We start from the raw sequence: 25,087 nt of genomic DNA, 5'->3' as shown, positions 1-25,087 counted from the left end.
GTCGGAGGCTCTCAAGTGACACCTAGCCAATCTAGGAGACACCACTCACCAAGAAGTAACAAATGGTGCGTTGATGATGAACTCCTTGCTCTTGTGCTTCAAATGATAGTCTCCCCAACACTCAACTCTCTCTCATAGGATTTGGATCTGGAGGAAAGATGATTTGAGTGGAAAGCAACTTGGGAAGGCTAGAGATCAAGATTCATATGGTAGGAATGGAATATCTTGGCCTCAACACATGAGTAGGTGGTTCTCTCTCAGAAATGGTAAGTTGGAAGTGTAGGTTTAGTCTGATGGCTCTCTCCACGAATGAAGAGGAGGTGGAGGGGTATATATAGCCTCCACACAAAATCTAACCGTTACACACAATTTACCAAACTCAGTGGGACTGAATCGTTAAACTCGGTCGGACCGATTTAGTAAACCTAGTGACCGTTAGTGATTTTCGGTGGGACTGACATGCATCTCGGTGAGACCGATTCGGTTAGGGTTAGGGCATAACGTAATCTCGGTGAGACCGATTACACAAACTTGGTGAGACCGATTTTGGTAATTAGCTAACCAGAGAGTTGGTCAGGTAAACTCGGTGGGACCGATTTGCTCTTTTCGGTGAGACCGAAATGTTACAAAAAGGAAACAGAGAGTTTACATTGCAATCTCGGTGGGACCGATCGCTCACTTTGGTTAGACCGAAACGTTACGAAGGGAAACAGAGAGATTGCAACCCCATCTCGGTGAGACCGAGATCCCTATCGGTAAGACCGATTTGCTTAGGGTTTGTGGCAGTGGCTATGACTTTTGGAATCGGTGGCGCCGGATAGAAAGAACCGGTGTGGCCGATTTTGGCTTTAGGTTTAGGTCATTTGTGGATGTGGGAAAGTAGTTGAGGGTTTTTGGAGCATATCACTAAGCACATGAAGCAAGAGGCTCATTAACCAACACCTCATCCCTTCTTGATAGTATTGGCTTTTCCTATAGACTCAATGTGATCTTGGATCACTTAACTATAAAATGAAGAGTCTTGAGCTTTTGAGCTTGAGCCAATCCTTTGTCCTTAGTATTTTGAGGGATCCACTTTCATCATACATGCCATGCCATTCATTGAGCTTTCCTGAAATAATAGTCTTGGAATAGCATTAGCTCAATGAGCTATATGTTGTTATGAATTACCAAAACCACCTAGGGATAGTTGCACTTTCAATAGGCCTCCCTCCCCATTGGTGATACGCCAAAGCCATCGGGTCAGGAGAGTGATGTTCATGCGCCGAGACGACAGAACCCCAAGACCACCCTGGTCCTTGGGTTTTGCAGATGTGTGGCCAGCTCACCATATGGTACTTCTGCTTGTCGCCCTCGCCGGCTCAGAAAAACATAGACTGGTATTTGGCAATCTCCTGATGGAGAGTCTCATGGAGGCGGTAGAAGCTCATGAGAAACCAGAGGAGGCTAGCAAGCTAGGAGTTGATGAGGATTACCTGGGTCCCTTTCGAGAGCCACCTCCCTCTCCAGGGCTCAACCCTGTGCTGCATCCGGGTCACAGTCGGGCGGAGGTCAGCGACCGTAAGCCGTGAGTCACTAACGGGTAACCCCAAGTAGGTTGTGGGGAAGGTACCCAGGCGGCAGTTCAGCTGGTCAGCAATGTCCTGGGCCTCCTCTCGAGTATAGCCAAGGATCATCACTTCGCTCTTATCGAAGTTGATAGTGAGCCCAAACATCTGCTAGAAGCAGAGGAGGAGGAACTTCAAGCTAGCTATGTCGAAAGCAGATCCCTCCACCATTATTATGGTGTCGTCAGCATATTATAGGAGGGAGACCCCTTTCGCTCCTACCAGATGGGGGACTAAGCCTTGGATATGACCAGAAGCTTTGGCCTTGTCCAAGATGACAGCAAGGGCATCAACCACCATGTTGAACAGAAACGGGGAAAACGGGTCACCCTGGCGAACCCCACAAAGGGTGGGGAAGTATGACCCAATCTCCCCATTAATATTAACCGTGGCCCGACCGCAGGAGAAGAGCTACATAACACGGGTCACCCAATGGTCGTCGAAACCCGTGCGGAGCAAGACTCCCTGAAGGAAGGGCCAGTGAACCGTATCATAGGCTTTATGGAAGTCGAGCTTCTGGAAGACCGCACGAAGGTGCTTGGCCCGGACTTCATGAAGGACTTCGTGGAAGACTAAGACCCCATCCAAAATAAACCGTCCTTGGATGAAGGAGGATTGGTTGGGATGGGGGACAGAGTCAGCTAGAAGGGCCACCCTATTGGTGCAGCCTTTAGCCAAAACCCGGAAAATCACATTAATCACAGTGATAGGACGAAACTGGCGGATGTCCGAAGCACCCGGAACTTTGGGGATGAGGGTGATGATCCCATAGTTCAGGCGCCCAAGGTCCATGGTCCCCGAAAATAATTCGTCGAAGAGGGCTATGACCTCTGGTTTGATGGTTTGCCAGAATGATTTGAAAAAGGTTACTGGCAAACCATCCGGACTCAGGGTCGATGAGGGGTTCATGCCCTTGATCGCTAAAAGAACCTCATCCTCTGAGAAAGGTGCCACCAAGGTGGCATTAGTCTCAGCGGATACTAACTGGCCCACCGACCAGGTATGGGGACCAGTGCAACACCACCCTGAGGGGTGGGGGGAATAGGGCTTTATAGAAGCCATCTACATGAGCTCGTATGTCCGAGGGACGAACAAGCTGGGCATATCCATCCCACAGGGAGTGGATGGAGTTACGTCGTTGCCGCCCATTGGCCATAGCCCTGAAGTAAGTCGTATTAGCGTCCCCACGCCACTTAGTCGTGACAGCCTCACGCAACCCCGCCTGATTGAGCCAGAAGAGCTCAAACCGGAACCGCGGAGAAATGGGGGGGCGTTCATCGGCGGTGGAGAGGAGGAGAGGGACGTGCTCGAACCCGATCCGGGTGATCGCCCGCAGCGAGGCTAGTGGGCATCTAAGCTCCCAATCCGGTGAAACTAGGATGCGATCCAGCACGGATCGCGTCGGGTTAGTCTGACGGTTAGACCAGGTGAACCTGGCGCCCATCCGCTCATGCTCGCGGAGACCGTCCTCTGCGATGCAGTCGTTGAATATCTGCATCCGGGGTCGGTTATTCCGGTGGTTGGTTTTCTCGTCCGGGGAGCGGATGAGGTTAAAGTCACCTCCCACAACAACCAGGAGGGAGGAAGTGGAGAGCTTCTGTTGTAGCTTAGTGAGGAAGGTCGGGGACCGACGATGGTCTGCCAGTCCATAGAAAATGATTTCCTCCCACTTGAAGTTGAGGGCCCGTTCAAAGATCTCCATGCTAACGAAGAATTTGCCCCAGTCCATACCACCACTAGTAGAAAAGGGGGCAATGGTCCAGGCCAGGTCAGCCCATTAGTCCCGGTTCAACCCAAAACCGGGACCAATGGGGGCATTGGACCCGGTTCGTGAGCCCCGGGGGCCGGCCGGGCCACGTGGGCCATTGGTCCCGGTTCGTCTGGACCTTTTGGTCTTGGTTGGTTGGACGAACCGGGACCAATGCGCCTCGCTCCTGGCCCACCACCATTGGTACCGGTTGGTGGGACGAAATGGGACGAAAGTCTGCCCTTTAGTCCCGGTTCAAGCCACCAACCGGGACTAAAGGGTTGGCCCTCGTTGCGGTCAGAGTTTAGTCCCACCTCGCCAACCGAAGGGGAATCAGACCGGTTTATAAGCCCCTCCCTCTCTCCCTTTGTTGAGCTCCTCTCAAAATGAAAATAGATGCCCTTATACAGGAAATTTAATCTAAATTCATATGAATTTCTCTGAAATTAGTAGAAATTCATTATGAATTTAGGTTGAATTTTCTCTATAAGCGCATCTATGCTCATTTCTGAGCAGTTTTTCATATAGTTTTTTTCTTTTCTGCTATATTTATCTTTTTCTTTTTATTTCTGAGTTGTAATAAGTCATTAAAAATAAGCATCTATGCTCATTTTTTAGTTAAGTTAATCACAACTATTTTTTCCTATTTATTTCTGAGTAGTTTTTTATATAGTTTTTTTTCTTTTCTGCTATATTTATTTTTTCTATTTATTTCTGAATTGTAATAAGTCATTAAAAATAAGCATCTATGCTCATTTTTTAAGTAAAGTTAATCACAACTATTTTTGCTTCTATTTATTCCTGAGTAGTTTTTAATATAGTTTTTTTTCTTTTCTGCTATATTTAATTTTTTTCTTTTTATTTCTGAGTTGTAATAAGTCATTAAAAATAAGCATCTATGCTCATTTGTTAGTTAAGTTAATCACAACTATTTTTTTCTATTTATTTCTGAATTGTAATAAGTCATTAAAAATAAGCATCTATGCTCATTTTTTAAGTAAAGTTAATCACAACTATTTTTGCTTCTATTTATTATGAGTAGTTTTTTATATAGTTTTTTTTCTTTTCTGCTATATTTATTTTTTTCTTTTTATTTCTGAGTTGTAATAAGTCATTAAAAATAAGCATCTGTGCTCATTTTTTAGTTAAGTTAATCACAACTATTTTTTTTCTATTTATTTTTGAATTGTAATAAGTCATTAAAAATAAGCATCTATGCTCATTTTTTAAGTAAAGTTAATCACAACTATTTTGGCTTCTATTTATTTCTGAGTAGTTTTTTATATAGTTTTTTTTCTGCTATATTTATTTTTTTCTTCTTATTTCTGAGTTGTAATAAGTCATTAAAAATAAGCATCTATGCTCATTTTTTAGTTAAGTTAATCACAACTATTAAAAATAAGTCATTAAAAATAAAAAAGAGGCGCAATGCTCATTAATTTGCTTCAAGCCTTTCGGAATAGTGTCAACTGCACTGCACATAGCTCTGTGCAGTCTACCCCTATTCCTCAAGGCTTGAAGCTAACCAATGTGCAGGTGAGCATTGAGCCTCTTCTTCATCGTCTCTGCACTCAGGCTTATAAACAGCTGCGAGTGCCTCTCGCTGGGCGAGGTGGGACTAAAAAAACAGCTGCAGAAAGAATCCACTAAAAAACAGTTGCAGAAAATAAAAAATTAGACGGGTCCATTGGTACCGGTTGGTGGAGCCAACCGGTACGAATACCCCTCTTTGGTACCGGTTGGTGCCACCAACCGGTACCAATGCCCTCCTTTTGTCCCGGTTGGTGCCACCAACCGAGACCAAAGGTCCTCGTTTCCCGCCCTTTGGGTGCCGAAAAGAGGCCTTTGGTCCCGGTTGGAGGCTCCAACCGAGACAAAAGGCGGGCATTGGTACCGGTTTGCCGTACGAACCGGGACCAAAGCCTTTGCTATATAAGTAGCACTGCCGCCCCGCCCCGAGTTCGATCTCTCCCGACGCCGCGCGCCGTCCCCTGCCGCCACCTCGCCGTCGCCGCCCCGCCCCGACGCCGTCGCCGCCCCGCCCCGCGACGGCCCCGCACCGACGCCGTCGCCGCCCCGACCCGACGTCGTCCCCTGCCGCCCCGACGCGCGCCGTCGCCGCCCCGCCCCGCTGCCGTCGCCGCCCGCCCTGCCACCCCGCCCCGCTGCCGTCCCCGACGTCGTCGCCCGCCCTGCTGCACCTCGCCGTCGCCGTCGCCGTCGCCGTCGCCGGCCGTGAGCAACTTTATTTTATTTTCGTTAGATTTTTTTAGATTTTTTTGTGGGTTCATAGATTTATTTGTTAGATTAGATTTGTTGTAATTTAGATATGTAGTTCATATTGTGTAATTTAGATTGTGTTATTAATTTGTTCATATTATGTTAGATTTTTTTTAGATTTTTTTGTTAGTTCATAGATTTATTTGTTAGATTAGATGTGGTGTAATTTAGATATGTAGTTCATATTGTGTAATTTAGATTGTGTAATTAATTTGTTCATAGTATGTTAGATTTTTTTTCTGTTAGTAGATTTTTTTGTTAGATTTTGTTAGATTTTTTATGATTTTTGTTAGATTTTGTTAGATTTTTTTAGATTTTTTGTAGTTCATAGATTTTTTTGTTGGATGTGTAGTAATTTAGATGTGTAGTTCATAGATTTTCTGTTCATAGAATCTTTATGATTTTTTTCTATTGTAATTTTGTTTATAGAATTTTAATGATTTTTTTGTTCATAGTACGTATTTAGAAAAATGAAAAAAATAAGAAGAGAAAGTGTTTAATATAATTAGTTAGAAAAATACTAGTTTATTTTTAGTAATTCTACTTTATTTTATTTATAGTAAGTGCTTCATATATAGTTGAACTAGCTAGTTGATTTAATAAACTACTTTATTTTACTATATATAGAAATAGTTTGTTTTTAGTAAGTACTACTTTATTTATTTATAGTAAGTGTTTAGTAGTTGAACTAGCTAGTTGATTTAATTAATAAAACTACTTTATTTAACTATATATAGAAGTAGTTCCGCATCGATGTCGGCGATGCCTATCCCGCATCCTCGTCATCGTCGACTCGGCGGTGGAGGCTTGCTAGATCAGGGCCATGTTTGGGACTGGGCTCCGCCGGGCTGGTATTGGGAAGTGCTACCTTCCGGGGGACGTAGGTTGGTGAGGAGGCAGCCCATTGTTGACCCGATCCTTGTTTGGTGGCGGTCGCGTGGTCCAGTGACGATGCCAAGGCTTCCGGACACCACGGAGGTGGTACATCACCGTGTCAGCGAGGAGGACGAGCACGTCCGTCGCTACATGGTTGCATTGGAGGGCAGGTTCGACAATACCTGGCAGGTTCTCCAGGGATCTCTCTGGAGCTATGATCCTGTGATGGTTCCTTATCTTTGGGTGTCCACCGCCTGCGTCGATACCCGTCGGGCGCTACGGTTCTAGTTGTATTAGTGATGCTATATTAGTGATAATATTCGACGATGTACGAACACCAAGAGATGATGTACTTTTGCTTATAATTATTGAATGCATGCTAATTTGAATACTACTTTATTTTATGATTTGGTTTTGCTTATTTTATGATTTGGTTTTGCTTACTGAATGCTCATATTGGATAAGTTCTCCTTCATTCCCGTGTGCTAGACAATTTGATGTAATAATGCACTCGGGAATGAAAGGAGGAGCTACGTACATCACCGATAGTCAACCCGTGATTAATAATCTAGTTTAATATTTGAATTATGAACATAGGCCGGAAATGTCGTACTCGGACGACGAAAACCGCCCGGGGGAGTGCGACTGGTGCCACGACGACCGAGGTATCTGCGACAGGTTCATTGAGCTGGACGAAGATCGTCGCTTCAGCATTAAGCTCGAGGAGACCTTCGATGTTCATACGGTACGCAACCGACGATAATAGTTTTTTTTCGTAATTACTCATGACTTCAACTATTTTAATCATGACAATATTTTTCATCTTTTCCAATTCGACTAGCTTATCCCATGCTTTGCAAGACGCTATGTCTTGGAGAGGATGGGTTTTGAAGACCATGAAAGTTTCGAAACCAAAAAAATTATCCTAAGTACCCATCATGGTGTGGATTTTCAAGTAAAGTTGTACAATGCTCAGAGTGTAACCCATTTTGGTTGCAAAAATTGGGAAGCACTTTGCAAGATGTATGGTTTTGATGAGGGTATGCTTGTTACCATGGATCTTGGTGATCCTACAATCGAGCAAGAGAGACCTACGATTTTCGTCCTTGTGGATACACCTCCAATTCTTCCCCCATGTGAGCTTAACATAGTTATTAAGTAATTTATATTGTTTATTTCAAAATAGTTGACAACTTATTCTCCATTGACAGCTTATTTTCATTCTTCAAAGAATGTGCGGAAGATGGTAGACAGAACCTACTACACCGAAGGCTCCGAACTAACTTATCAGGAGAAAAATCATCTGGTCGCATTTTGTACTGATCTTGAGAATTACAATGTCTACAATCGAACTCCTCAACATTATGGTCAATACGTGCCACTAGTGCACGTGTTGAACTACGGTAACTACCATGGAGATACCCTGGTAAGATTTTTTACTATTACGACATCCGTGCATCTTTTGCACACTTCTAAAACTAGTACATCATATCATTGCTAACTACGAAGTTATTACTATGTTTTTCAACAGATAATCCCGAATGATTGTGTGCCTCATCTGATGTATACACACGGTAGCCTTCATGTTTTGAACATACAACCAGGTCTTCCTACGAATCTGAACTGTCCATACCGGGTTTCTAAAAGAAGTGGAGACATGACAATCAAAGAATGGAAAAAATGTATGGACAGTCGTAAGGAGCTTCTTGGAAGCAACATTCAGCGAAGGGCAAAAATTGGAGACAGGATGATCGCCATTCTTCATAATGGAGAGTCAGGGTCTATATTGTTTTATGCTATTTTACCTTAAGGGTGTTTAGGTCCTACCTGATACTGATGATCATGTGTTAAGAACAATTATGTAGGGTTGGGTTCGATGACTATGAGGATGATGATCGTATGACTTATTATTAATAACGAGTAGAAGTTGTATGATGATGCATGATTAGTAGGACGAGTACTTGTTATTATATATGCTGATGTATGCGAGCATGCATGAGTTATTATATCAGCGGGTAAAATGAACATATATAGCAGCAGCGTTGGTAAACCAAGGACGAAGATATAAGAGAGGACACTTCTCTCTATTAGCTAGCTAATATAACAACCTAAAAATAACCCCAAAACCCCTAAAGCAGCCACTTTCCAAAAAAACATGGACTTTTGGTCCCGGTTGATGCCACCAACCGGGACCAAAGGCCCCCTGACTGGGCTCGGCGCACAGAGCCACGTGGAGGCACATTAGTCCCGGTTCTTGTTTGAACCGGGACTAATGGGTGGAGGTATTAGTAACGGCCCATTAGTCCCGGTTCATGAACCGGGACTAAAGGCCCTCACGAACCGGGACTATTAGGTGTTTTTCTACTAGTGCACCCACCTCAAAGGTGCCATCCTTCACACCTAGAAGGATGCCACCTAAGTGCCCAGTAGTCCCACTAGAAGGGAGCCAATGCCAGGCTAATAGGTGGGGACTAAGGATATCAAGCTCGGGGAGACAAAACTCCATACACATGGTTTCTTGGATGGCGACGAGGTCGATGTGTCGTCATGCATGAACTCAATGAGTTGGCGGCGGCGGCCGTCATGGACGAAGCCACGGATCTTCCTGATGACCCACAAGTGTAGGGGGTCTATCGTAGTCCTTTCAATAAGTAAGAGTGTCGAACCCAACGAGGCGCAGAAGGAAATGATAAGCAGTTTTCAGTAAGGTTTTCTTTGCAAGCACTGAAATTGTAGGTACTAGATAGTTTTTTGATAAGATAAATTGTAGCAAGTAACAAGTAATAAAAGTAAATAAGGTGCAGCAAGGTGGCCCAATCCTTTTTGTAGCAAAGGATAAGCCTGGACAATTTCTTATAATGAGGAAAGCGCTCCCGAGGACACATGGGAATTATCGTCAAGCTAGTTTCATCACACTCATATGATTCGCGTTCGTTACTTTGATAATTTGATATGTGGGTGAACCGGTGCTTGGGTACTGCCCTTACTTGGACAAGCATCCCACTTATGATTAACCCCTATTGCAAGCATCCGCAACTACAACAAGAGTATTAAGGTAAACCTAACCACAACATTAAACATTTGGGTCCAAATCAGCCCCTAATGAAGCAACGCATAAACTAGGGTTTAAGCTTCTGTCACTCTAGCAACCCATCATCTACTTATTACTTCCCAATGCATTCCTGTAGGCCCAAATGATGGTGAAGTCTCATGTAGTCGACGTTCACATAACACCACTAGAGGAAAGACAACCTACATCTTATCAAAATATCGAACGAATACCAAATTCACATGACTACTAATAGCAAGACTTCATCCATGTCCACAGGAACAAACGTAACTACTCACAAAGCATATTCATGTTCATAATCAGAGGTGTAATAGTATGCATTAAGGATCTGAACATATGATCGTCCACCAAATAAACCAATAAGTATCAACTACAAGGAGTAATCAACACTACTAGCAACCCACATGTACCAATTTGTGGTTTTGGATACAAGATCGGATACAAGAGATGAACTAGGGTTTGAGATGAGATGGTGCTGGTGAAGATGTTGATGGAGATTAACCCTCTCCCGATGGGAGGATCGTTGGTGATGACGGTGGTGATTATTTCCCCCTCCCGGAGGGAAGTATCCCCAGCAGCACAGCTCTGCCGGAGCTCTAGATTGGTTCCGCCAAGGTTCCGCCTCGTGGCAGCGGAGTTTCGCCTCGTAAGCTTGCCCATGATTTTTTCTAGGATAAAACCCTTCATATAGCAGAAGATGGACGCCGGGTGGCCACCAGGGGGCCCAGGAGACAGGGGGCGCGCCCAGTAGGGGTGGGCGCGCCCCCCACCCTCCTGGACAGGGTGTGGGCCCCTGAGGTGTTTCTTCCACTCAATAATTCTTATTAATTCCAAAAATAAGTTTCGTGGAGTCTCAGGTCTTTTGGAGAAATGCAGAATAGGTTTCCAATGTTTTGCTCCTTTTCCAGCCAGAATTCCAGCTGCCGGCATTCCCCCTCTTTATGGTAAACCTTACAAAATAAGAGAGAATAGCCATAAGTATTGATATATAATGTGTAATAACAGCCCATAATGCAATAAATATTGATATAAAATCATGATGCAAAATGGACGTATCATCTCCTCCAAGCTTAGACCTCACTTGTACTCAAGCGGAAGCCAAAATCGAAAAATATGTCCACATGTTTAGAGATAGAGGTGTCGATAAAAATAAAATACGAACATGAGGGTATCATGATCATTCTTATAACATCAACATATATAGATTTTGTCATATGATTTCTTATGCTCAAGTAACGATCAATTCACAATGTCAAGTATGGTTCAGAAACTTCATTGAAAGCTAACAAACTATAATCTCAGTCATTGAAGCAATTGCAATTTATCATAACATCGGAAAGAGTCAAGAATAGAGCTTTTCAGCAAGTCCACATACACAACTATCATATAATCTTCTACAATTGCTAACACTCACGCAATACTTGTGGTTATGGAGTTTCAGCCGGACACTGAGAAAGAAGGGGCTTATTGTGTTGCCTCCCAACGTATTCACCTTTAGGTGATGTCAACAATAATAGTCCATGCTAACGAACATCCAATTGGATATATATATATATATCATGATCTTTCAAACACGAGGAGCTTGCCAAAGGATAAAATGAAAAAGGGAAAGGTGAAGGTCACCTTGACTCAAGCATAAAGTAAAAACATAAAGTAGGAACATAAAGTAAAAGATAGGCCCTTTGCAGAGTGAAGCAGAGGTTGTCATGCGCTTTTAGGGTTGGATACACAAAATCTTAGTACGAAAGAACGTCACTTTATATTGCCACTTGTGTATGGACCTTTGTTATGCAGTCCATCGCTTTTATTGCTTCCATAACAAGATCGTATAAAGCTTATTTTCTCCGCACTAATAAGTCATGCATAATTAGAGAGCAATTTTTATTGCTTGCACCGATGACAACTTACTTGAAGGATCTTACTCAATCCATAGCACTACTGGAATCTGGCACTTTGCCATCTGCAATGGCAGATGGCAAAGGCATGGTCGGCGGATGGCAAAGGCTTTTCCATCTGTCAGTAAATGGCAAACAGTTTGTCTGAAACCCTGCCGGTAAAGGCTTCTTTGCCGTCTGCTGGCTGATGGGAAAGGGTCTGTGCCTTTGCCATCAGCTGGCAGATGGCAAAACCTCTTAACGGGGTTAGCCCCGTTAGAAGGCTAACGGCATACTTTGCCGTCTGCCAGCAAATGGCAAAGGCTGCAAGCTCTTTTTCGTCTGCCAGCAGATAGCAAAGGCTACATGCTTTGCCGTCTGCCAGCAGATGGCAAAGAGCTTTGCCATCTACTGGCAGATGGCAAAGAGCCCAAATAGGCCAGCCCAAATTTTACATGTAGATGACACGTGGCCTCTTTGCCATCTGCCAGTTGATGGCAAAGCTCTTTGCCATCTGCCAGCAGATGGCAAAGTGACTATATTGCCCCATTTAATTTTGATTTTTCTTATATCAGTTCCTTTTCACAGAAAATCAAACACAAATATATTTATATGACCAATATAGCATATTCAACACATATTACCAATAGTCATGAACACATATATATCCAACACATGTTACCAATAGTAACAAGTTTCATCCATACATATACATAGTTTCATCAATATTACAAAGTTTCATCCATAGGTAGCAAGTTTCACAAGGTCAAAACAAAAACTAAATACAAGCACTCCATCAACCCAAGCTTCCGTGATCTTAAGCAAATCTGTAAAATGGGAAAGAAGAAAGTTAGAAGAAGAAGACTAGAAGAAGAAGATTATTATGATGCGGAAATATGCATGGATTGTCAAAACTTGCATTATCCTACTATCACTAGTACAACAAAGCTGCAGGTTGGCATAGTTCATGAACCATGTACATCATGACAAATACAATATCATCCAATGCTCGACTATGAACAAAATTGAACAATTACACCTCACAAAGGAAGAGCATAGAACCAACAAGCAAGTAGGAGGGGTATAAGAGGACTTGAGGAGCTCACTGGAGGGGGTTCTAGCCTAGGCCGAGCTTCATCACCATGGATGTGGCTAGGGAAATCAGACGAGTCTACCATCATAGGAGCAGCAGCACCACCACCGCCAAAATTGGAATGGACGGAGCGAATCACCATCATATGTGTACAACTACCAGTGTTGTAGTACTTGAGGAAGATGAATATAACACAGCTCACACACATACGTACAAAGTAATAGAATACAGACAAGTTACTAAGTGGAGGAGTAGTAGAAGGGACCTAAGCTAGCACCCATGCGAAGAGACATACTACTAGTAAATTGTTGTTATGGGTGAGACAAGAGCACAGGTGGTGCTGCTAGAGAGGGAACTATGGGCACTTGAATAAATTAACAGAGTATGCATGCATGGGAAAACTCATGAGTAAAATTGGAAGTAAATTGAGCCATCTAAACAGTAAAAAAAATAGCACAAGCAAGAACAGAAGTTCAGCAAACAGCCGGAACCACTACGAACTGACTAGCAGTAAATCCTTCATGGTTGAAATATAATAACAGAGCAAAAGGATCGAGACGGCTCACGCATCACTCGCCAAATTAAATAAGATGTGTCAAGCTCGCAAACTACCTTCAGCTTTACTGTCAAAGGAGTTCCACCTCTTTCGATCTGCAAATTTATCTTGCTGCCAACGCTCTCATCAAGTAAGGACTCCATAGTGAGAAATTGCGTTACAATCTGTAAATAGTTAAGAACATCGTTCAATAAGAAATTAATGTGGTATGACAAATTAACATAACATGAAAAATGCATCATCGAAAAGAAATATAGTGAACAATAAGCAGCTGAGTTTTATAGTTAGGTTACGCACGTGACTACAAGAAACATTTAGTAACTTTCAGAGAACCAACACACCAAATTACAAAAACTGATGGCCTGTGGGCTGTGGTAAATACTAAATACACCATCTAAAAATGCCTAGGGAGAACACTTCTATGCATGGTGGACCACTTGGAAGGAAAGAAATGCGAGGATCATGAAAAATAAACAAACAACACCGGCCCAGGCTCTCTCTAGGACGTTAGCTGGGAGTAATAGGATCACCTGCTTGATCCACTGGCCATTAGAACCTCATTAGGCTTTTCAGGCATGGTTTAGTTTTTCCCGTGTGCGCCATCTCGGCACTTGGTCTAAGCCCTGGTTGTAGCTGTATTTGACTGCTCTGCTCTTGTATTTCTACCCCTACCATTTCAATGAAAAGCTGCTGCACAGCCTTTTCATAAAAAAATGCAGGTTTGGATTGTCCAAGGCATAGCCCCACCTCATGCCTTAACGCTTAATAGTTGGGGCACGGGTAGGGTGCGTCGCCTCTTCAGAACAATTTGAAGAATACGCACTAATAAACTAGTATACTAAATCTTCATAACTTTCCAAAGGAAAGTCTTTTGGCATTCGATAACCTAGAGAAGAGTCCATATACAACAGCAACCAAGCATAATATTTTCTGAAAAATCAAGTACAAGTTCTGAAATATTAATAACTTAAGTTTACAAAATCAAATTTATATCAGGTGCAACTAATATAAATGAACTGTTGAAAGCCATGATGAACACCAACACAGACCTTATTGATGATAATAGAGGTATTAGCAGTACAATCAATGGAGTCACAAGACATCAGTGCAGTGTCAAAAATTAAGTTGAAATATTATTAGTATACCATTTGAAAACAATCGTACCTCCCCATTCATGCGAATCAGCACGTCACCAGGTTTCAGATGTTTGTCTGCAGGTCCATCTGGCACCTGCAATAACAGAATTACCCAGTTTCCGTATGAGATAGAAAGGTACTACCTCTGTAAAGAAATATAAGAGCGTTTAATTCGCTACTTTAGTGATCTAAAGACTCTTATATTTCTTTATGGAGGGAGTACAATGGAAGAAGCAACAAGCTGAGCATAAAAGAAAACATGTTTAGAAATAACAAAACTAAGAAGCAAACATTACCAAAGAATCAACAGCCAGCATTCCAGTCTCCCCTGCTGGAGAAACAAGTCGTACCGCCTGTCCTAGCAGAAATTTCAAGGTGCAATTAATCATGTAGCACACAGAGCCGTGAAAAGACAGGTGTACATCTTTCTCCAAACTAGAAAAAGGAGCACAGGAGGATCATACCTGCTCGGTTTCATTCCTGCGTCCAAGACGTCGAGTTTCTTCGAAACCTTTGTGTTGAAAAGTCACCTTTGAAAAGGACAGAATAAAAAATGGATCATGGATGATCTGAGTTCCCGAATAATAGATAAAACAATTACTCCCCCATCCAAAAATGTAGGTTTCCATGGGATGAGTGCCATTAAACTTCAGTAATTAGCTCTCCAAAATAGAAAACTAAAACGGTAGCATCTAATAGAACAAAAGGATCATCAGACAGAATGCACACCTGAAGTGTACCACGAGGAATATAAGCAGATTCTGGCTTGCTACCAAATGTGTCCCAACAACCACGTATCAGATTGAGTGCTCTAACTACCTGAAACAATTTAGGCAGATAATGTTAGCAAAGCTAAGAGGGCCCCAAACAATTAATGGATTAAGTAGCAGATGATGATCTGGTTTCTATGATCCCAGAACTTCCTGTGAGCATGAGGAAGTACTATATTAGTGTTGATACATAAACAACTTACACCGTCTAATGGAAGGTAGAAGGCCGAAGCACTGGAACTGCTGCTTCCTGCATTCAGTGCAACAGCTCTTCCTTGGCAATCAACAATAGGGGAACCACTAGAGCCACCTTTAGTACCAGATGCAGCCTAAAGAAAAAAATATTTTAACTTATGAGCACTGGCAGCGGAGCAAATCACCAAGCATTATTTTAGATGCATTGGCATCACCAATTGGAACAAAAAATACAGAATATTGGATAGCTGAAAAGAATTACCTGTATGTAGAATGTATTGAAATTGTTGTAGCCATCCCTTTTAGAAAAGTAAAACAAGGTTAGGACTTTGAATTTATGCAGCAATACATAATGATCCATGGATTGAATATGCAAGCTTTGGTCATGTAAAGCAAGGCATACTTTTGGTAGTTTGGTGCTTCTCTATCAAGTCGAGCCAATGTTCCCGGCAAGATTGAAACCTATATCCAGTCAACATGAATCAACATGCAACCCATTGTATTGGATAACTCTCTAGTAAGGGATGAAATCTCCAATTTTTAGGTGTACAACATGCATGTAACTCTATGGGCTACTTCAGGGCAGAAACTAAGCAACAGATTGAAGTGATTTTAAGGGCAGAGATTTGATTTTCGGCTCTCTCGGCCTGGGGCAAAATAAATCCCTTTCGGCCAAATAATTACAGCCCGGTGAATAATCCCTTTCCGCCATCTCCGAGGACACAGTCTCCATCGCCAGCTCGCCGCCAACCTGCGCTGTCACGGTCCTAGCATGATTTTGAAAGAGGAAAAGGAATGGGATTCAACAAAAATTTGGCTACGATGGAGAAGGGAGCTATTACGATCTCCTCTCCTCGTACGCAAGGCCTGGTTTAGTCTCAGAGAGAGAGAGAGAGAGAGAGAGAGAGAGAGAGAGAGAGAGAGAGAGAGAGAGAGAGAGAGAGAGAGAGAGAGAGAGAGAGAGAGAGAGAGAGAGAGAGAGAGAGAGAGAGAGAGAGAGCGTACCGGATCCAAATCAACAGGAGCCAAGCTGCGAGAAATCCATCAACGGTGGCTCAGATCCCGCGCCAGCCCGACCAGCCCCTCGAACGGAACGCATCAAGGGCCCCGCCTCTCGGTCCACAGCCCACGCCGCCGCGGACATCCTGAGCCCCATGGAGTGCGCCGCCGGCCGCAGGCGCCGCGACGGCGGTGGTCCCGCTCATGGAGTCCTTCATGGCCGCCGCCGCGTGCATCTCCTCGTTGACCCCGACTATCGACCACCGGAACGCGAAGAGGAGGGAGGGGCTCACGACGCAGCAGGGCGGGCCGGTGGAGGAGTAGCAGCAGGGCGGCGGCGGGGCTCCTAGGGCGCAGAAGGAGGAGGAGGAGGAGGTGGGAGGGAGTGGCGGCGGGTGAGGAAGGAAGGAGCGAGGGGCGTGGGGCTGTGGATTGGGGCTAGGGTGAGGAAGGAAGGAGCGAGCGGCGGCGGATGTTTTTTTTACCTGGATGGGTGGGGAGAGAGGGAGGGGATAACCCCACAGTTTTTTTACTTGGAAAAAAATAACCCCATCTCTTTGCCATTTGCCAGCAGATGGCAAAGAATCTTTGCCGTCTGCTGGCAGATGGCAAAGACGTGGGGCTGGTACGCCGTTACACTTGTGACGGCCACAGGATTTGCCAACCTCTCTGCCATCTGCTGGCAGATGGCAAAGATTATTTGTCATCCACTAGCAGATGGCAAAGAATCGGCTGATGGCAACCATGTTCTTTGCCGTCTGTCAGTTCTTCGCCATCTGTTTTTTATAAGCAGATGGCAGAGACGTTCTTTGCCATCAGCTGGCAGATGGCAGAGCTGGCTGATGGCAAATTCCCTGTTTCCAGTAGTGTAGGTAGATATGGTGGACTTTCATGGCAAAACTGGGTTTAAGGATATTTGGAGGCACAAGTAGTATCTCTACTTAGTGCTAGGAATTTGGCTACCATGAGGGGGAAAGACAAGCTCAACATGTTCGGAAGGTCAATGACAATATACTTTAACTGAGATGTGAGAAAAAGTGCCCATCATCAGAGTAGCGGGGGCGGCCGATGTGGTTAGGTGGCTCGGGGGAGATTCTGAGGTCGAAGCCCAAGTCGTTGAAAAAGACTCGAACGGTGGCGCAGAGCATGGAGGAGTCCAGGCATTTGACCTTGATCCGGATCTCCTCCTCTTTGTAGAGGAAGAGCTCATCCACTACCACCACCTTGCCGAGTATATTGAACATACTGTGAATCACCCTCTCAGAACGGGCAATGTCTGGAAGCCCTGCTATGAGAATCCAAGCCGTGTCGACGACGGCCGCGGCATTCTGGGCTTGCTTTAGCATTCACACCATTACTAATCGAAATTCTGGGCTTGCTTTAGCATTCTAGCAGCGGTGACGTTTCCCAACAAAAAAATTCTTGGGTCGGGTGTTTCTGCTGGGCGCAAACCCACAATTCAAAGCACAGACGCATAATTCAGAAAAACGCAAAATTCAGAGCAAAGACGCATAATTCAGGCAAACAAACACACAATTGAACAGAGTTCTTCCCAGGTCAGAAGCGAATGAACGCAACATACCGCATGGTTTTCATGGCCTCCTTGAACCATCAACTGACGGAGACGGCCAAAGAGAATTCAAAGCGAACTGGATGCACGAAAATCACCGCAATGTCTTTCCCAGCTGCCAGCTGCTTGCCCCGAGCTCCACGGACGCTACTCTATCGCACACAGAGCATGCGCAGAGTGCCCGGGCGGACAGGCTTATTGTCTCGAACCAACCGGTCCTACAATGCTTAGTGAATTGGACGCATTGCACGTATTCCCTGTGCGTCCCATTTCTACACCCACACCTATGTACGTCAAGTTTTAGTGCCACACTGTCAAAATTCCCAAGCAACTCTAACCCAAGCACATGTTGAATTATCAATTCGATCCTCAAGTTCAGCAATTGTTGGAAGTGTCGTATTTATAGAAAGAAAATGGGTGGCACAGTGGAATGATTGTGCTGTCCTTCCCACATTCGTTACATCTCTAAATGGTACTACTACTCCATTATGTATAATTTTACTTCCGGTTTTACTCTGAAAGATAGGCCTAGTACGGTTGAACCTCTGCATACACCAATGAAGAAGTTAGAATAAAGATAGTAATAGCATCTGTAGCAGATCCACTACAAGCTATATTTGAGATATTGTTTTTTCTATTAAGGAGTTAACCACTACCTACCCCCCCCCCCCCCCCCCCCAAAAAAAAAGAGTTAAGCACTAGCTAGCAAATCCTCTAAACTCATAACTAACTAAAAATACGACTTTTTTCCCCTCAAAAAACTATAATTTGGACTAAATTTCATAGTTTAAAAAACCGAACCGGCGAGGCCTCCGGTTCGGGTTTTTACCGGTTGGACTGCCGGTTCACCGGTCAATGTCTGATTTTTTATACCATAACTAATACAGTTTTGTACTAGTGTCGTAGTAAATAGATGTAAAATACAATCATTTACTTAAATTTGACAAGAAAGATGGCTTGCCAACATGGTTATTGGGCCAAAGGTGCAACTTAGGCACCTATGTCTAGCATCATGGGTTTGAATTCCCTTTGGCATAGGTTATTTTTCTATTTGTGTGTGACGCTGGTTTAACCGCCAGTTTTTTATCTCCGGTTCGTGCAAAAACCGGTCGGTTTACAAGGTTTTTTCCAGTCCAATTGTAGGCTGGTCTTTTTAGCATAAAGAACTGATAAGGGCACCGGTTCTGGTTTTTTCCGGTCCGACCGCCTGTCCGGGTCATGTTTTTTTAAACTATGCTAAATTTGCTCCAAAGAGTAAACTGTAAGCCATATTTGCATAAGCCGCGCCGGCCATCTCGGCTCCGAGCCGGTCCACATCGCCGCCTCCCCCGTCATCGCCCGAGAGCTCATGATGCCCTCCCGCAGCCCTGTCATCCATTCCCCCACCTCCTCCTTCATCACCCGTACTGGTTTTAGACGGATCTGTAGTCACTGCCACCGCCATTGCAAAGTTTCAATCCGTCACCAGTGTACGGGATCGGATCTGCTAGCTGAGCAAAACTGTAACCCTCAATTTTTTTGACTTTTTTGGGATAGGGAGAATATTTGAGAGATTAAGTTTAGCGATCTGCCAGACAAGCTCTAGCGTATATATAGTTGTTGTTTACTTGGCACACCTGTTTTCTTTGCTCACAGTACAACCTGTTTGCATTGTTCTAAAAATATTTTCATTTTTTAGCAAAACGATCTTGAAACATGTTGACAACTATAGACTTAAGACTTAAGAGGCTCGTTCACAACACTGAATATTTAACACATGCCTGGAAGTCAGAATGATTGGAAATTTGGAGCTAAGAATCCGCTTATGGAGGACTCAATAATGCAATACTTCCTTCGTACAAGTTTACTAGTCCCCTCGAATCTTGACCTCAAAATTGATCAGAAATTTTACCAACCTGGGAGCCTCATCTAGAACCTAACTAAACTGGCCAACCTAGCAGAACAAAGGACCCCAGGCTTACAGAGGGGGAAACCACACCCCTCAACATCACAACACACGCAGGTGTTAAAAAACAAAATGTTTTTCACACAGATAGATCAGCTTCTTCTCGATCACGCATTGTTTTTGTTCCGCGACACTATAGATCAGGTTCTTCTCGAACACGCAAAAGGCTTGTGTGCCGATGTATTAGAAGAGAGGTGGCAAAAAAAATACAGTCGGTCCGGCGGTAATCCGCGGTTACAGAAGAGAACGCAACAGGTTTAGTGGGCAACTATAGTGTCGCGGAGCAAAAACAACGCCCTGCGGACATAGCACATGGGATGACATGCCGTGCTGAAGACGACGATCAGCCATCCAATGGCGCCGTCTAAAGGCCAACCAGGAGTGAAGTTTGCATTTCGCCGGCGCCCAAGTCTTCCAGAGGGCCTTGCCGCCAGGGAAACGCTGCAGGACAGCGAATAAAATGCTGTAGGCAGAGCTAGTGGAGTACAAAGACTGACGATGTCCATTTTCAAACGATCCGATCCGGAGTACCCGATGATAGATGGACAGCAAGCAGCCTGTCTGTGAGCTGCAGGGGAGCTCACGCATTGTTTCTCTCATCTTCGTCTCCCTCCATTGTATCATCATCATTAGCAGCTTCTTGAGGGCCTCCCAGTCGTCCCCCATCAGCAGGGGAGCCCTCCTTTGTCCCACACTGGATTCATCATGTATCTCGATGGCCGCCCGCTGTAGCATTTCCACCCCTTGTCCCAACATTTCCTTGTTGGCAGCGTCTTGAAGACCTACGCACCAGCCCACTTGCATCTTGAACCACAGTCATGCATGCTATTCGGCTATCCCGGTCAAAATGATGATTGCACATATTCCCGGTGCTTCCTATTGCTACACCTACATAGGACATCAAGAATTGACGCCACACTGTCCTGATCAACTCTCACTGAAGCACATGATGAAGTACCAACTCGATCCTCAAGTGTGGCAGCTGCGAGAAGTCTCGTTTTTATAGAAAGAGAATGGGTGACAACATGAAGTAATTGTGTTGTCCTTGCACACCTTCATTACCTTGTTGGATGGTACTTATACTTTATGGATGGAAAAGCTTTTTGGTGTGTGATACCTGGTTTACTCTGAAATATAGGCCTGGTATGGTTGTACTTCTGTGTACACCAAGTCACCAATCATGTTGTTGCTGCCATGTAACACCTGTTTTCTTTGCTCACAGTAGAACTTTTTTGCGGTATTTCAAAAACATGGATGATTTTTTACAAAACAATCATTGATACTCACTCGTATATGTGTACGACTACTAAGCTAGGGCTGAATTGGGTCACTGAAAGTTAAACACTGACATGCTAAGTTTGCATGCAAGTCATGTAACATGGACACTATGTGGCCAGCAATTTCCGCATGCTAGTCACACAGCTGCATATAAAGAACACTCGAGCGGAAGTAATCACCGGTGTCAATGTACGCGCACCGTGTAGCAGTTAAACATCACAGAAAATTCAACATTTTTCAGTTGAATATTTTGTTTTCTTGCGAGGTGACACCCTACATATAACATCCACACCATGTTGTATCCTACACCAAGACGAACGTACATCCATCCAGATTGCCATAGCCTTGAAGAGCACCACACAGGACGAAACGGTTCAGCACGCCCCCGCGTCACTCCTACGGGGTGACACGGGCGGCCACCCCTACCAAGGGATCCCAGCGGGCAAAGCCCTTCCCGGCGGATGACGGCGGCCGGGTTGCTCTAGCTCGTGGCAAGGTGGTGGCCTGAGGCGTGTATGTCGTGCAACACGATCTAGATGGCACGGCGGTTGTGCAGCGAGGGGCTATGCGGTGCTGGCGTTTTAGCCAGTGCAGCAGCTCGGGATGCGCGGGTGCGCATGGTGGCACTGCTGTAGCGACGTGGGGATGTGGCTTTCGGCATGTTGCAGCATGCTGGCACGGAACTTCGATCCGGCCAGACATGGCCGGAGCTGCGGGATGCGGCGAGGAATCGGGTGTGGTGGGATGCGTATGCGGCGACGGAAACCCTAGGGCCGCCAAAGCTCAGCCGCCTCCCATGCCCTCCTCTCCTTCGCTCGGGTGGCGCCGCGGCGACCTGGTGTCGGTGCGCTTGTAAGAGGCGGTTGTGTTTCGTACGGCCGCACGTCAACGATGGTGATCGACCTTTTGTGATCCACAGTTTCGTCCATGTTGCCACTCGGCCGACGTGCATGAGCGGGGCTTTCTCTGATGAGGTGGTAGTCGGCGGTGGTGTGCTCCATCGCTGGTGTTTGACATTATGGTGGCCACTCCGGCCTGTGGCAGCGGTCTCATTGTGGATTGCAGTGCCCACCGAAAAGTCTTCGTGATGATTCGTCTCTCCAGATTTTGTGGTCGACTTTAGCGTTGAGATGCAAATTATGGACAACGACTGGATGCAGAGAGATAGTTATGTAGCGGTGGAGTCGCATCGCATGTAGCTGTTGGGATTGTGAAAAAATAGTGGCAAGAACACACGAGTGACTTTGTTTTCAAAGGTGGTGCTGCTCGAGCACCCGGTCTCGCACTCGGGTGAAAGCCTAGGTCTGACATGAGTAGGTTATATCTGGCAATTGACGATGTTTTTACATCGTTACCTTGATGAAGGCACTGCTCGGATTTACTTGGTTGGTTCTTCAGGGTGAAAATCTAGATTTTGGCCTTGGCTGGTTGGATCCGGTGATAGGAACGCTGGAGCAGCATTCCTTTCTAAAGGCGTTACCGTTGAAAAAACCTCGTTGTTCGTGTGGTGTCATGAGACAATTAGTGCGTATATGATCATTGTAGTAGACTTGTAGTTGGCTGATAGCGGATCTGATCTCTTTGTGGATGTTTTCTTTTTCCTTGCCTCTTATACCTTTGGTCTTATATGACTTTGCTATCCGTCGTTGTGTTTTTATGTGTGCGTTGATGTTGATCGTGTGCATCCTAATTATACAGAGGTAGGGTGTATGCTCATTGTATTTGTATCTCCTTTGATACATTGAGCTAATAAAATCCATGTCTTTGCCGGAAAAAAAGAGCACCATAGAGGAGACACACGCCCATCCAGACAATACAACCACCCGTTGTATTTCCAATGGGAGTTCTGCCCTTGTAACCTTCAGGGCAGGGCTCTCAGACCCTGCAGGCCTTCTTTCATCATGGAATGGTGGGACTACTTCCGATGGAAGGTGTGCATTGCAGCAATAGAACCGGCCATGTCATCAGCCTTGATCTCCAAGGCCCATATTACGGCAACAGCATCACGAGTATGCAGGTTCTTGGAGGAAACATAAGATATGTGTTGCTTCATTTACAACATCTACAATATACCTCAGCTGCCACAGGTTCGAGGAGTTGGAGATACCAAAGTTCTAAGACTCTCTCCATAACTTGAGTTATATAGACCTATCAGAATCGAGGGTCGAAAGGATACTGCCACAACTTGGTAATCTCTCCAACCTGCGTCACTTTAGAGTTGGTTCCACTTTTGGTGACACATACTCCATGGATATCACGTGATTGTCACGGTTAACTTCCCTTGTGCCTATTGGCTTTCGATTGTGAACATGTTTCCATCTCTAAGTTCTTCATCTCCACTTTTGCCATCTTACAACTATAGCCCTAATTCTCTTATGTTCTCAAATGTGGCATCTCTTGGAATACTTTGACATTACGGACAATAACTTCCACAAATGTAGCACACCATACTGGACCTGGGGATTAACTAGTCTTATGCATCTTCATATCTCATTGAATGATTTGTATGGCCTGTTTCCAAACGAGATAGGTAATATGACATCCAATGCTGGAGCTTTATTTATCTTAAAATAGCCTGGTGGCCTAGCTATGTAGAGCCTGGATGTGTGTTTTATTGTGTTTGTATCCTTTTGATGCTGCATTTTGAGCCAATAAAAAATCTTTTTGGGGGAAAATGTTACCATCTAAGATGAAGAATATATGTAACCTCATAGAGTTGTCATTGTTATCCGCCAAAAAAATAGAGTTGTCATTGTGTCAAAACAACATAAATGGGAGCATAACGGAATTCTTCCGGCTCTTGCTAAGTTGTTCGTAGAATAAGAAAATTGTTTCTACTAGAAAACAATTTGGTAGCAACGTAATCATCCTTGTTCTAGGCTCTAATGAGCCCACGGATCGCTTGCCGTTGTGGACAGAGACTGGCTTTTTGACTCCCAGGTGTACCGATACCCACTATCACACTGTTCACATCAGTTTGAGTCCTCTCGAGATCTAGAACACTACCTGCCACTCCTGTGATTGGCATAATGCAAATAGTATATAATCCAAGCGGCCGCATATGGCACTGTTTATTTGAGATTCCTCTGACACGGCTATGTTCTAGGGCTTCTAGCCATCTATGTATCGGCTCGTGACTCCAATAGTACTACCTCCGTCCTGGTTTATTAGTCCGCTTTGTAATCTGTGTCAAATTTTGACCAAATATTTAATTAACAAAATACTAATGCATGTCAACAAAAATTATATCGTTAGATTCGTATTTGAACATAGTTCTCAATGATTTTTTTTTTGAACATAGCCATTCTCCTGAGACTTGTAATGCAAATTTATCATACTGGTACTTGGTGTTCGCATTTTTTGTACAAGTGCAGCAACATCAATCATTCACTCGTTTAACCTGTAGCTTTATGTTCCATCAATGGAAAAATCACATGTTTGAGGCCTTGCTACTTTAGAGCTTTAAACCGACAGTGAGAATCAAGAAGGCTTCCAAAGTGAATAACTATATATACTATGAATGATACTGTTCTGTTACCTTCTTAGATGGTACACATGTTTCTTTCTTTACAGTTGACATATCATTTATTTAATAGATTACACCTTGCTTTTTTTGTAAACATATACTACCAGGTATGAGTTTTCTCAGTATTTTATGTTTACATACATTTTGTCTTGGACTGTGTTTGATCTAATTGTATGTTTGTGAAGATAGTTCATGCATTGCCAAATCTTGCCTGATTCCAGTTGTTAATTCACTCTCTTGGTTCATATTAAGTTGGTCTTGCATATCATTGAGAATGCTTGGTGGCGGTTTGCCAGGCCAGCAGTAATTTCAAATGATTCAGAGCAGAGGGGGGACCAGTAGCATATTTGGGGTTCATTTTGTTGCTGCCAGCTTGCAGATTGAAGTACAATATTTTACATCTTAAATAGCAGAGTTCATCTTCTCTTGACTATAGTTATCTCGAGATGCATAATTTTCAAATCAGTATTTTACATCTTAAATTAGGACATCGTGTGCTTGACATTGGTGTTTGTGGACTTCTATGACAACAATAACTGTATTATAATTCTTTCTGACATTAGTG

The 25,087-nt window shown here is 44.2% G+C and overlaps 1 protein-coding gene across 1 annotated transcript; it reads right to left on the bottom strand.

Moving 5' to 3' along the window:
- Window positions 1-13,040: 13,040 nt before the first annotated feature.
- On the bottom strand, window positions 13,041-15,915 carry LOC123115260 (protease Do-like 7). Its single transcript, XM_044536463.1, has 8 exons — window positions 15,467-15,915; window positions 15,213-15,338; window positions 14,969-15,058; window positions 14,704-14,769; window positions 14,536-14,592; window positions 14,268-14,333; window positions 13,160-13,267; window positions 13,041-13,064 (listed from the first exon to the last, which is right to left on the bottom strand). The coding sequence occupies exons 1-8, from the start codon at window positions 15,563-15,565 to the stop codon at window positions 13,041-13,043; spliced, it is 636 nt and encodes a 211-aa protein (XP_044392398.1). The 5' UTR covers window positions 15,566-15,915.
- Window positions 15,916-25,087: the final 9,172 nt, after the last annotated feature.

Source organism: Triticum aestivum, chromosome 5B (assembly GCF_018294505.1).
Source record: "Triticum aestivum cultivar Chinese Spring chromosome 5B, IWGSC CS RefSeq v2.1, whole genome shotgun sequence".
NCBI lineage: Eukaryota > Viridiplantae > Streptophyta > Magnoliopsida > Poales > Poaceae > Triticum > Triticum aestivum.
This window is presented reverse-complemented; position numbering and strand designations above follow the sequence as displayed.